At 48.1% G+C, this 15,584-nt stretch overlaps 1 protein-coding gene across 1 annotated transcript in view; it reads right to left on the bottom strand.

Annotated features, from left to right (window-relative positions):
* The window catches only part of LOC134933926 (chloride channel protein ClC-Kb-like), a 63,242-nt gene extending 48,019 nt beyond the window's left edge, over positions 1-15,223 (bottom strand). Inside the window, exons 1-2 of the mRNA XM_063929469.1 lie at positions 15,031-15,223; positions 14,779-14,837 (exon numbers count right to left, since the gene is read on the bottom strand). Of these exons, the coding sequence (XP_063785539.1) occupies positions 14,779-14,837; positions 15,031-15,223 (252 nt within the window). The remainder of the gene's footprint in view (positions 1-14,778; positions 14,838-15,030) is intronic.
* Positions 15,224-15,584: the final 361 nt, after the last annotated feature.

The raw sequence follows: 15,584 nt of genomic DNA, 5'->3' as shown, positions 1-15,584 counted from the left end.
GTAAATTCTATTTCTCGTGACGTCCGTAGTGGATGCTGGGGACTCCGTCAGGACCATGGGGATTATACCAAAGCTCCCAAACGGGCGGGAGAGTGCGGATGACTCTGCAGCACCGAATGAGAGAACTCCAGGTCCTCCTCCTTAGCCAGGGTATCAAATTTGTAGAATTTTACAAACGTGTTCTCCCCTGACCACGTAGCTGCTCGGCAGAGTTGTAATGCCGAGACCCCTCGGGCAGCCGCCCAAGATGAGCCCACCTTCCTTGTGGAGTGGGCATTGACAGATTTAGGCTGTGGCAGGCCTGCCACAGAATGTGCCAGTTGAATTGTGCTACAAATCCAACGAGCAATCGTCTGCTTAGAAGCAGGAGCACCCAGCTTGTTGGGTGCATACAGTATAAACAGCGAGTCAGATTTTCTGACTCCAGCCGTCCTTGAAATATATATTTTCAATGCTCTGACAACGTCCAGCAACTTGGAATCCTCCAAATCGCTAGTAGCCGCAGGCACCACAATAGGCTGGTTCAGGTGAAACGCTGATACCACCTTAGGCAGAAAATGAGGACGCGTCCTCAATTCTGCCCTGTCCGAATGGAAAATCAGATATGGGCTTTTATACGATAAAGCCGCCAATTCCGACACTCTCCTGGCTGAAGCCAGGGCCAGTAGCATGGTTACTTTCCATGTAAGATATTTCAAATCTACCGATTTGAGTGGCTCAAACCAATGGGATTTGAGAAAATCCAAAACTACATTGAGATCCCACGGTGCCACTGGGGGCACAACCGGGGGCTGTATATGTAGTACTCCTTTTACAAAAGTCTGGACTTCAGGAACTGAAGCCAATTCTTTCTGGAAGAAAATCGACAGGGCCGAAATTTGAACCTTAATGGACCCTAATTTGAGGCCCATAGACAATCCTGTTTGCAGGAAATGTAGGAATCGACCCAGTTGAAATTCCTCCGTTGGGGCCTTCCTGGCCTCACACCATGCAACATATTTTCTCCAAATGCGGTGATAATGTTGTGCAGTCACCTCCTTCCTGGCTTTGACCAGGGTAGGGATGACCTCTTCCGGAATGCCTTTTTCCCTTAGGATCCGGCGTTCAACCGCCATGCCGTCAAACGCAGCCGCGGTAAGTCTTGGAATAGACACGGTCCCTGCTGAAGCAGATCCCTTCTTAGAGGTAGAGGCCACGGATCTTCCGTGAGCATCTCCTGAAGTTCCGGGTACCAAGTCCTTCTTGCCAGTCCGGAGCCACTAGTATCGTTCTTACTCTCCTTTGCCGTATAATTCTCAGTACCTTGGGTATGAGAGGCAGAGGAGGGAACACATACACTGACTGGTACACCCATGGTGTTACCAGAGCGTCCACAGCTATTGCCTGAGGGTCTCTTGACCTGGCGCAACACCTGTCCAGTTTTTTGTTGAGGCGGGACGCCATCATGTCCACCATTGGTCTTTCCCAATGGACTACAATCATGTGGAAGACTTCTGGATGAAGTCCCCACTCTCCCGGGTGAAGATCGTGTCTGCTGAGGAAGTCTGCTTCCCAGTTGTCCACTCCCGGGATGAACACTGCTGACAGTGCTATCACATGATTTTCCGCCCAGCGAAGAATCCTTGCAGCTTCTGCCATTGCCCTCCTGCTTCTTGTGCCGCCCTGTCTGTTTACGTGGGCGACTGCCGTGATGTTGTCCGACTGGATCAACACCGGCTGACCCTGAAGCAGAGGTTTTGCAGGCTTAGAGCATTGTAGATTGCTCTTAGTTCCAGTATATTTATGTGAAGAGACGTTTCCAGGCTTGACCACACGCCCTGGAAGTTTCTTCCTTGTGTGACCGCTCCCCAGCCTCTCAGGCTGGCATCCGTGGTCACTAGGACCCAGTTCTGTATGCCGAATCTGCGGCCCTCTAACAGATGAGCACTCTGCAACCACCATAGCAGAGAGATCCCCATTTTTCCCAGGACTCTTGTGCATTGATGCACAGACACTGTCCCTGGTTTTAGGAGGTTCCTGACGAGTTCGGATAACTCCCTGGCTTTCTCCTCCGGAAGAAATACCTTTTTCTGAACAGTGTCCAGAATCATCCCTAGGAACAGCAGACGTGTCGTCGGGATCAGTTGGGATTTTGGAAAATTCAGAATCCACCCGTGCTGTTGGAGCACTACTTGAGTTAGTGCTACTCCGACCTCCAGCTGTTCTCTGGATCTTGCCCTTATCAGGAGATCGTCCAAGTAAGGGGATAATTAATACGCCTTCTCTTCGAAGAAGGATCATCATTTCGGCCATTACCTTGGTAAAGACCCTGGGTGCCGTGGACAATCCAAACGGCAGCGTCTGAAACTGATAATGACAGTTTTGTACCACGAACCTGAGGTACCCTTGGTGTGAAGGGCAAATTGGGACATGAAGGTAAGCATCCTTGATGTCCAAGGACACCATAAAATCCCCTTCTTCCAGATTCGCTATCACTGCTCTGAGTGACTCCATCTTGAACTTGAATTTTTGTATGTACAGGTTCAGAGATTTCAGATTTAGGATAGGTCTTACCGAGCCGTCCGGCTTCGGTACCACAAATAGCGTGGAGTAATACCCCTTTCCCTGTTGTAGAAGGGGTACCTTGATTATCACCTGCTGAGAATACAGCTTGTGAATGGCTTCCAATACCGTCGCCCTGTCTGAGGGAGACGTTGGCAAAGCAGATTTTAGGAACCGGCGAGGGGAGACTTCTCGAATTCCAACCTGTAACCCTGAGATACTACCTGCAGGATCCAGGGGTCCACCTGCGAGTGAGCCCACTGTGCGCTGAAATTCTTGAGGCGACCCCCCACCGCCCCTGAGTCCGCTTGTAAGGTCCCAGCGTCATGCTGAGGCCTTTGCAGAAGCCGGGGAGGACTTCTGCTCCTGGGAAGGGGCTGCTTGCTGCAGTCTCTTACCCTTTCCTTTGCCTCGGGGCAAATATGAATGTCCTTTTGCTCGCTTGTTCTTATAGGAACGAAAGGACTGCGGCTGAAAAGACTGCGTCTTTTTCTGCTGGGAGGGGACTTGAGGTAAAAAGGTGGACTTCCCGGCTGTTGCCGTGGCTACCAAATCCGATAGACCGACCCCAAATAATTCCTCCCCTTTATACGGCAATACTTCCATATGCCGTTTGGAATCCGCATCGCCTGACCACTGTCGTGTCCATAGACTTCTTCTGGCAGATATGGACATCGCACTTACTCTTGATGCCAGAGTGCAGATATCCCTCTGTGCATCTCGCATATAAAGGAATGTATCCTTTAATTGCTCTATAGTCAATAAAATACTGTCCCTATCCAGGGTATCAATATTTTTAGTCAGGGAATCCGACCAAGCCACCCCAGCACTGCACATCCAGGCTGAGGCGATTGCTGGTCGCAGTATAACACCAGTATGTGTGTATATACTTTTTAGAGTATTTTCCAGCCTCCTATCAGCTGGATCCTTGAGGGCGGCCGTATCAGGAGACGGTAACGCCACTTGTTTGGATAAACGTGTGAGCGCCTTGTCCACCCTAGGGGGTGTTTCCCAGCGCGCCCTAACCTCTGGCGGGAAAGGGTATAACGCCAATAACTTCTTTGAAATTAGCACTTTTCTATCTGGGTTAACCCACGCTTCATCACACACGTCATTCAATTCCTCTGATTCAGGAAAAACTACAGGTAGTTTTTTCAGACCCCACATAATACCCCTTTTTGTGGTACTTGCAGTATCAGAGATATGCAAAGCCTCCTTCATTGCCGTGATCATATAACGTGTGGCCCTACTGGAAAATACGTTCGTTTCTTCACCGTCAACACTAGATTCGGTGTCCGTGTCTGGGTCTGTGTCGACCGACTGAGGCAAAGGGCGTTTGACAGCCCCTGACGGTGTTTGAGACGCCTGTACAGGTACTAACTGGTTTGCCGGTCGTCTCATGTCGTCAACCGACTTTTGCAGCGTGCTGACATTATCACGTAATTCCATAAACAAAGCCATCCATTCCGATGTCGACTCCCTAGGGGGTGACATCACCATTACCGGCAATTGCTCCGCCTCCACACCAACATCGTCCTCATACATGTCGACACACACGTACCGACACACAGCAGACACACAGGGAATGCTCTGATAGAAGACAGGACCCCACTAGCCCTTTGGGGAGACAGAGGGAGAGTTTGCCAGCACACACCAAAGCGCTATAATTATATAGGATTAGGAACAACCTTATATAAGTGTTGTTTCCTTATAGCTGCTTAAATATATATAATATCGCCAAAAAATGCCCCCCCTCTCTGTTTTTTACCCTGTTTCTGTAGTGCAGTGCAGGGGAGAGCCTGGGAGCCTTCCTAGCAGCGGAGCTGTGTAGGAAAATGGCGCTGTGTGCTGAGGAGATAGGCCCCGCCCCCTATTCCGGCGGGCTCTTCTCACGGTTTTTCTGAGACCTGGCAGGGGTGAAATATATCCATATAGCCTCATGGACTATATGTGATGTATTCTTTTTAGCCAGAAAGGTATTAACATTGCTGCCCAGGGCGCCCCCCCCAGCGCCCTGCACCCTCAGTGACCGCCGGTGTGAAGTGTGCCTGAGCGCAATGGCGCACAGCTGCAGTGCTGTGCGCTACCTCATGAAGACTGAAAAGCCTTCAGCCGCCGGTTTCTGGACCTCTTCTTACTTCGGCATCTGCAAGGGGGTCGGCGGCGCGGCTCCGGTGACCCATCCAGGCTGTACCTGTGATCGTCCCTCTGGAGCTAGTGTCCAGTAGCCTAAGAAGCAAATCCATCCTGCACGCAGGTGAGTTCACTTCTTCTCCCCTAGGTCCCTCGTTGCAGTGAGCCTGTTGCCAGCAGGACTCACTGAAAATAATAAAACTATCAAAACTTTTACTCTAAGCAGCTCTTTATGAGAGCCACCTAGATTGCACCCTGCTCGGACGGGCACAAAAACCTAACTAAGGCTTGGAGGAGGGTCATAGGGGGAGGAGCCAGTACACACCACCTAGTGGTCAAACTTTTAAATTTTGTGCCCTGTCTCCTGCGGAGCCGCTATTCCCCATGGTCCTGACGGAGTCCCCAGCATCCACTAGGACGTCAGAGAAATAATAATACTGAGTATACACTGATACCGGTCACACCGCTCTGTATAATAACACTGAGTATACGCTGATACCGGTCACACCACTCTGTATAATAACACTGAGTATATGCTGATACCAGTCACACCGCTCTGTATAATAATACTGAGTATACGCTGATACCGGTCACACCGCTCTGTATAATAATACTGAGTATACGCTGATACCGGTCACACCGCTCTGTATAATAATACTGAGTATACGCTGATACCGGTCACACCGCTCTGTATAATAATACTGAGTATACGCTGATACCGGTCACACCGCTCTGTATAATAACACTGAGTATACGCTGATACCGGTCACATCGCTCTGTATAATAATACTGAGTATACGCTGATACCGGTCACACCGCACTGTATAATAATACTGAGTATACGCTGATACCGGTCACACCGCACTGTATAATAATACTGAGTATACGCTGATACCGGTCACACCCCACTCTATAATAATACTGAGTATACGCTGATACCGGTCACACCGCTCTGTATAATAACACTGAGTATACGCTGATACCGGTCACATCGCTCTGTATAATAATACTGAGTATACGCTGATACCGGTCACACCGCACTGTATAATAATACTGAGTATACACTGATACCGGTCACACCGCACTGTATAATAATACTGAGTATACGCTGATACCGGTCACCCCGCACTGTATAATAACACTGAGTATACGCTGATACCGGTCACACCGCACTATATAATAATACTGAGTATACGCTGATACCGGTCACACCGCTCTGTATAATAACACTGAGTATACGCTGATACCGGTCACATCGCTCTGTATAATAATACTGAGTATACGCTGATACCGGTCACCCCGCACTGTATAATAACACTGAGTATACGCTGATACCGGTCACACCGCACTATATAATAATACTGAGTATACGCTGATACCGGTCACACCGCTCTGTATAATAACACTGAGTATACGCTGATACCGGTCACACCGCTCTGTATAATAATACTGAGTATACGCGGATAGTGGTCACACCGCTCTGTATAATAATACTGAGTATACGCTGATACCGGTCACACCACTCTGTATAATAATACTGAGTATACGCTGATACCGGTCACACCACTCTGTATAATAATGCTGAGTATACGCTGATACCGGTCACACCGCATTGTATAATAACACTGAGTATACGCTGATACCGGTCACACCGCTCTATATAATAATACTGAGTATACACTGATACCGGTCACACCGCTCTGTATAATAACACTGAGTATACACTGATACTGGTCACACCGCTCTGTATAATAATACTGAGTATACGCTGATACCGGTCACACCGCTCTGTATAATAACACTGAGTATACGCTGATACCGATCACACCGCTCTGTATAATAATACTGAGTATACGCTGATACCGATCACACCGCTCTGTATAATAACACTGAGTATACGCTGATACCGGTCACACCGCACTGTATAATAACACTGAGTATACGCTGATACCTGTCACACCGCTCTGTATAATAACACTGAGTATACGCTGATACCGATCACACCGCTCTGTATAATAACACTGAGTATACGCTGATACCGGTCACACCGCACTGTATAATAACACTGAGTATACGCTGATACCTGTCACACCGCTCTGTATAATAACACTGAGTATACGCTGATACCGGTCACACCGCTCTGTATAATAATACTGAGTATACGCTGATACCGGTCACACCGCTCTGTATAATAACACTGAGTATATGCTGATACCAGTCACACCGCTCTGTATAATAACACTGAGTATACGCTGATACCAGTCACACCGCTCTGTATAATAATACTGAGTATACGCTGATACCGGTCACACCGCTCTGTATAATAATACTGAGTATACGCTGATACCGGTCACACCGCTCTGTATAATAATACTGAGTATACGCTGATACCGGTCACACCGCTCTGTATAATAACACTGAGTATACGCTGATACCGGTCACATCGCTCTGTATAATAATACTGAGTATACGCTGATACCGGTCACACCGCTCTGTGTAATAATACTGAGTATACGCTGATACCGGTCACACCTCTCTGTATAATAATACTGAGTATACGCTGATACCGGTCACACCGCTCAGTATAGTAATACTGAGTATACGCTGATACCGGTCACACCACACTGTATAATAATACTGAGTATACGCTGATGCCGGTCACACCGCTCTGTATAATAACACTGAGTATACGCTGATACCGGTCACACCACTCTGTATAATAATACTGAGTATACGCTGATACCGGTCACACCGCACTGTATAATAATACTGAGTATACGCTGATACCGGTCACACCGCTCTGTATAATAATGCTGAGTATACGCTGATACCAGTCTCACCGCTCTGTATAATAATACTGAGTATACGCTGATACCGGTCACACCACTCTGTATAATAATACTGAGTATACGCTGATACCGGTCACACCGCACTGTATAATAATACTGAGTATACGCTGATACCGGTCACACCGCTCTGTATAATAATACTGAGTATACGCTGATGCCGGTCACACCGCTCTGTATAATAACACTGAGTATACGCTGATACCGGTCACACCACTCTGTATAATAATACTGAGTATACGCTGATACCGGTCACACCGCACTGTATAATAATACTGAGTATACGCTGATACCGGTCACACCGCTCTGTATAATAATGCTGAGTATACGCTGATACCAGTCTCACCGCTCTGTATAATAATACTGAGTATACGCTGATACCGGTCACACCACTCTGTATAATAATACTGAGTATACGCTGATACCGGTCACACCGCACTGTATAATAATACTGAGTATACGCTGATACCGGTCACACCGCTCTGTATAATAATACTGAGTATACGCTGATACCAGTCTCACCGCTCTGTATAATAATACTGAGTATACGCTGATACCGGTCACACCGCTCTGTATAATAACACTGAGTATACGCTGATACCGGTCACACCGCACTGTATAATAATACTGAGTATACGCTGATACCGGTCACACCGCTCTGTATAATAATACTGAGTATACGCTGATACCGGTCACACCGCTCTGTATAATAACACTGAGTATACGCGGATACCGGTCACACCGCTCTGTATAATAATACTGAGTATACGCTGATACCGGTCACACCGCACTGTATAATAATACTGAGTATACGCTGATACACGTCACACCGCTCTGTATAATAACACTGAGTATACGCTGATACCGGTCACACGGCTCTGTATAATAACACTGAGTATACGCTGATACTGGTCACACCGCTCTGTATAATAACACTGAGTATACGCTGATACCGGTCACACGGCTCTGTATAATAATACTGAGTATACGCTGATACTGGTCAAACCGCTCTGTATAATAACACTGAGTATACGCTGATACCGGTCACACCACACTGTATAATAATACTGAGTATACGCTGATACCGGTCACACCACACTGTATAATAACACTGAGTATACGCCGATACCGGTCACACGGCTCTGTATAATAATACTGAGTATACGCTGATACTGGTCAAACCGCTCTGTATAATAACACTGAGTATACGCTGATACCAGTCACACCGCTCTGTATAATAATACTGAGTATACGCTGATACCGGTCACACCACACTGTATAATAATACTGAGTATACGCCGATACCGGTCACACGGCTCTGTATAATAATACTGAGTATACGCTGATACTGGTCAAACCGCTCTGTATAATAACACTGAGTATACGCTGATACCAGTCACACCGCTCTGTATAATAACACTGAGTATACGCTGATACCAGTCACACCGCTCTGTATAATAACACTGAGTATACGCTGATACCGGTCACACCGCTCTGTATAATAATACTGAGTATACGCTGATACCGGTCACACCGCTCTGTATAATAACACTGAGTATACGCTGATACCGGTCACACCGCTCTGTATAATAATACTGAGTATACGCTGATACCGGTCACACCGCTCTGTATAATAATACTGAGTATACGCTGATACCGGTCAAACCCCTCTGTATAATAACACTGAGTATACGCTGATACCGGTTACACCGCTCTGTATAATAACACTGAGTATACGCTGATACCGGTCACACCGCTCTGTATAATAATACTGAGTATACGCTGATACCGGTCACACCACTCTGTATAATAATACTGACTATACGCTGATACCGGTCACACCACACTGTATAATAATACTGAGTATACGCTGATACCGGTCACACCACACTGTATAATAATACTGAGTATACGCTGATACCGGTCACACCGCTCTGTATAATAATACTGAGTATACGCTGATACCGGTCACACCGCTCTGTATAATAATACTGAGTATACGCTGATACCGGTCACACCACTCTGTATAATAATACTGACTGTACGCTGATACCGGTCACACCGCTCTGTATAATAACACTGAGTATACGCTGATACCGGTCACACCACACTGTATAATAATACTGAGTGTACGCTGATACCGGTCACACCGCTCTGTATAATAATACTGAGTATACGCTGATACCGGTCACACCGCTCTGTATGATAATACTGAGTATACGCTGATACCGGTCACACCGCACTGTATAATAATACTGAGTATACATACACTGATACCGGTCACACCACTCTGTATAATAATACTGACTATACGCTGATACCGGTCACACCACACTGTATAATAATACTGAGTATACACTGATACCGGTCACACCGCTCTGTATAATAATACTGAGTATACACTGATACCGGTCACACCACTCTGTATAATAATACTGACTATACGCTGATACCGGTCACACCGCTCTGTATAATAATACTGAGTATACGCTGATACCGGTCACACCGCTCTGTATAATAATACTGAGTATACGCTGATACCGGTCACACCGCTCTGTATAATAATACTGAGTATACGCTGATACCGGTCACACCGCTCTGTATAATAATACTGAGTATACGCTGATACCAGTCACACCGCTCTGTATAATAACACTGAGTATACGCTGATACCGGTCACACCGCTCTGTATAATAATACTGAGTATACGCTGATACCGGTCACACCGCACTGTATAATAATACTGAGTATACGCTGATACCGATCACACTGCTCTCTATAATAATACTGAGTATACGCTGATACTGGTCACACCGCCCTGTATAATAATACTGAGTATACGCTGATACCGATCACACCGCTCTCTATAATAATACTGAGTATACGCTGATACCGGTCACACTGCTCTGTATAATAACACTGAGTATACGCTGATACCGGTTACACCGCTCTGTATAATAACACTGAGTATACACTGATACCGGTCACACCGCTCTGTATAATAATACTGAGTATACGCTGATACCGGTCACACCGCTCTGTATAATAATACTGAGTATACGCTGATACCAGTCACACCGCTCTGTATAATAACACTGAGTATACGCTGATACCGGTCACACCGCTCTGTATAATAATACTGAGTATACGCTGATACCGGTCACACCGCTCTGTATAATAATTCTGAGTATACGCTGATACCGGTCACACCGCTTTGTATAATAATACTGAGTATACGCTGATACCGGTCACACCGCTCTGTATAATAATACTGAGTATACGCTGATACCGGTCACACCGCTCTGTATAATAATACTGAGTATACGCTGATACCGGTCACACCGCTTTGTATAATAATACTGAGTATACGCTGATACCGGTCACACCGCTCTGTATAATAATACTGAGTATACGCTGATACCGGTCACACCGCTTTGTATAATAATACTGAGTATACGCTGATACCGGTCACACCGCTCTGTATAATAATACTGAGTATACGCTGATACCGGTCACACCGCTCTGTATAATAATACTGAGTATACGCTGATGCCGGTCACACCGCTCTGTATAATAATACTGAGTATACGCTGATACTGGTCACACCGCTCTGTATAATAATACTGAGTATACGCTGATAACCGGTCACACCGCTCTGTATAATAATACTGAGTATACGCTGATACCGGTTACACCGCTCTGTATAATAATACTGAGTACAACGCTCTGTATAATGGTGGTCATTCCGAGTTGTTCGCTCGCAAGCCGTTTTTAGCAGCTTTGCACCCGCTAAGCCTACGCCTACTGGGAGTGAATCTTAGCATAGTAAAATTGCGAACGAAAGATTCGCAATATTGCGAAAACACATCTCTGTGCAGTTTCTGAGTAGCTCCAGACTTACTCGGCATCTGCGATCAGTTCAGAGCTTGTCGTTCCTGGTTTGACGTCACAAACACACCCAGCGTTCGCCCAGCCACTCCTCCGTTTCTCCAGCCACTCCCGCGTTTTTCCCAGAAACGGTAGCGTTTTTTCCCACACACCCATAAAACGGCCTGTTTCCGCCCAGAAACACCCACTTCCTGTCAATCACATTACGATCGCCTGAACGAAGAAAAAGACGTGAGTAAAATACCTAACTTCATAGCAAATTTGCTTGGCGCAGTCGCAGTGCGAACATTGCGCATGCGCACTAAGCGGAAAATCGCTGCGATGCGATGAAATTTACCGAGCGAACAACTCGGAATGACCCCCAATAATACTGAGTATACGCTGATACCGGTCACACCGCTCTGTATAATAATACTGAGTATACGCTGATACCGGTCACACCTCTCTGTATAATAATACTGAGTATACGCTGATACCGGTCACACCTCTCTGTATAATAATACTGAGTATACGCTGATACCGGTCACACCGCTCTGTATAATAATCCTGAGTATACGCTGATACCGGTCACACCGCACTGTATGATTATTTTGCGAACAACGAGGGACAGCTGTGCGCAGGTGACATAATGACGGACAGTGTGCGCAGGTGACATAATGATGGACAGTGTGCGCAGGTGACATAATGATGGACAGTGTGCTCAGGTGACACAATGTCGGACAGTGTGCGCAGGTGACACAATGACGGACAGTGTGCACAGGTGACATAATGACGGACAGCGTTGTGCAGGTGACATAATGACGGACAGTGTGCGCAGGTGACATAATGACGGACAGTGTGCGCAGGTGACATAATGACGGACAGCTGTGCGCAGGTGACATAATGACGGACAGCTGTGCGCAGGTGACATAATGACGGACAGCATTGTGCAGGTGACATAATGACGGACAGTATGCGCAGGTGACATAATGACGGACAATGTGCGCAGGTGACATAATGACGGACAGCTGTGCGCAGGTGACATAATGACGGACAGCTGTGCGCAGGTGACATAAGGACAGCTGTGCGCAGGTGACATAATGACGGACAGCTGTGCGCAGGTGACATAATGACGGACAGTGTGCGCAGGTGACATAATGACGGACAGCTGTGCGCAGGTGACATAATGACGGACAGCTGTGCGCAGGTGACATAAGTACAGCTGTGCGCAGGTGACATAATGAAGGACAGTGTGCGCAGGTGACATAATGACGGACAGCTGTGCGCAGGTGACATAAGGACAGCTGTGCGCAGGTGACATAATGACGGACAGCTGTGCGCAGGTGACATAATGACGGACAGTGTGCGCAGGTGACATAATGACGGACAGCTGTGCGCAGGTGACATAATGACGGACAGTGTGCGCAGGTGACATAATGACGGACAGTGTGCGCAGGTGACATAATGAAGGACAGTGTGCGCAGGTGACATAATGACGGACAGCTGTGCGCAGGTGACATAATGACGGACAGTGTGCGCAGGTGACATAATGACGGACAGCGTTGTGCAGGTGACATAATGACGGACAGTGTGCGCAGGTGACATAATTACGGACAGTGTGCGCAGGTGACATAAGGACAGCTGTGCGCAGCAAGTGACATAATGACGGACAGCTGTGCGCAGCAGGTGGCATAATGACGGACAGCTGTGCGCAGCAGGTGACATAATGACGGACAGCTGTGCGCAGCAGGTGACATAATGACGGACAGCTGTGCGCAGCAGGTGACATAATGACGGACAGTGTGCGCAGGTGACATAATGACGGACAGTGTGCGCAGGTGACATAATGACGGACAGCTGTGCGCAGCAGGTGACATAATGACGGACAGTGTGCGCAGGTGACATAATGAAGGACAGTGTGCGCAGGTGACATAATGACGGGAAGCTGTGCGCAGGTGACATAATGATGGACAGTGTGTGCAGGTGACATAATGACGGACAGCTGTGCGCAGGTGACATAATGACGGACAGTGTGCGCAGGTGACATAATGATGGACAGCTGTGCGCAGGTGACATAAGGACAGCTGTACGCAGGTGACATAATGACGGACAGCGTTGTGCAGGTGACATAATGACGGACAGTGTGCGCAGGTGACATAATGACGGACAGTGTGCGCAGGTGACATAATGACGGACAGCTGTGCGCAGGTGACATAAGGACAGCTGTGCGCAGGTGACATAATGACGGACAGCTATGCGCAGGTGACATAATGACGGACAGCTGTGCGCAGCAGGTGACATAATGACGGACAGCTGTGCGCAGCAGGTGACATAATGACGGACAGCTGTGCGCAGCAGGTGACATAATGACGGACAGCTGGGCGCAGCAGGTGACATAATGACGGACAGTGTGCGCAGGTGACACAATGACGGACAGTGTGCGCAGGTGACATAATGACGGACAGTGTGTGCAGGTGACATAATGACGGACAGCTGTGCGCAGCAGGTGACATAATGACGGACAGCTGGGCGCAGCAGGTGACATAATGACGGACAGTGTGCGCAGGTGACACAATGACGGACAGTGTGCGCAGGTGACATAATGACGGACAGTGTGCGCAGGTGACATAATGACGGACAGTGTGCGCAGGTGACATAATGAAGGACAGTGTGTGCAGGTGACATAATGACGGACAGCTGTGCGCAGGTGACATAATGACGGACAGTGTGCGCAGGTGACATAATGAAGGACAGTGTGCGCAGGTGACATAATGACGGACAGTGTGCGCAGGTGACATAATGACGGACAGTGTGCGCAGGTGACATAATGAAGGACAGTGTGTGCAGGTGACATAATGACGGACAGTGTGCGCAGGTGACATAATGAAGGACAGTGTGCGCAGGTGACATAATGACGGACAGTGTGCGCAGGTGACATAATGAAGGACAGTGTGCGCAGGTGACATAATGACGGACAGTGTGCGCAGGTGACATAATGACGGACAGTGTGCGCAGGTGACATAATGACGGACAGTGTGCGCAGGTGACATAATGAAGGACAGTGTGCGCAGGTGACATAATGACGGACAGTGTGCGCAGGTGACATAATGACGGACAGTGTGCGCAGGTGACATAATGACGGACAGTGTGCGCAGGTGACATAATGAAGGACAGTGTGCGCAGGTGACATAATGACAGACAGCTGTGGCCTTGTTTATATTTGTAAGGCATTGCACAGTCGCAGGGAGGGGCAGGAAAATGGCTGTGCGATTCCGTAGACGCCTCCTGCACGCACGTGCAAGGTCCGAGCAGCCGCAGATCACCATCATTACAACGGTGGAAATTTGCGCTGTTTCCAGACTGCAGTAAGCCTGCATATGATGACGCTTACGCAGACTGGCCGTAGGACCTGGACACCCGGGTCCCGGAAGTCTGCGTTCGACGACACACCTAGAAAACAAGGGCGACGCTTTTGAGGCCTCTGTTTTGAAGAATGGTGCCGGGTGCCGCCCCCCAATCACCGCAGCATGTCAGTCATGCAGCGGATGACGGTGGGCTGCGAATAATACATGGGGGTTACATACATATGTGAATACGCCCTCTGTGCGGATGCTGTAATAATAATAGAGAGCCGGGCACCTACGTTTCAGGCAGGTCAGGATCCGGGTTCCCAGCTGGATGAGCGCACTCCGGTTCTCCTTCTCCTTAGGGATGTAGGAATAAGCCTCGCTCATCTCACTCTCCGCCTTACTGTCCCCCCTCTTCCCCTTTGTCTCCGGTAACTCCAGGACCTCGGATTTCTCCTCCACTCCATTCTGCACCTTCCCTTGAGACATAGCGACTGGGACTGCCTCTGGGAACCCATCCTTATATACCGGTGTCTAGATAAGAGCCACACCTGGCAGAGCACAGCCCAGCTCTGCAATATTGTCTGTGTGAAAACACAACAGGGATTGTTTAGTGATGTGTTGTGTACACGAGAGGGGGGTGTTCCTGGAGATAAGAACCTCATACCTGTAAACGGGACAATGCAGAGGCTACTGAGGTATGGGGGACGTGTGTGTACATCGGTCAGGGAGACTGTGACGGTAACACCTGTAAGCGCAGACCTGCTACACCTGAGAGGCGTGTCGTGACAATGGCCGACATCCAGGTGTAAATGAGCCTTAAAGCAGTAAGACGCTGAGGCCGGGATGT

The sequence above is a fragment of the Pseudophryne corroboree genome, chromosome 6, assembly GCF_028390025.1.
Source record: "Pseudophryne corroboree isolate aPseCor3 chromosome 6, aPseCor3.hap2, whole genome shotgun sequence".
NCBI lineage: Eukaryota > Metazoa > Chordata > Amphibia > Anura > Myobatrachidae > Pseudophryne > Pseudophryne corroboree.
The sequence above is the reverse complement of the archived record's forward strand: the minus strand, read 5'-3'. Positions and strand labels throughout refer to the sequence as shown.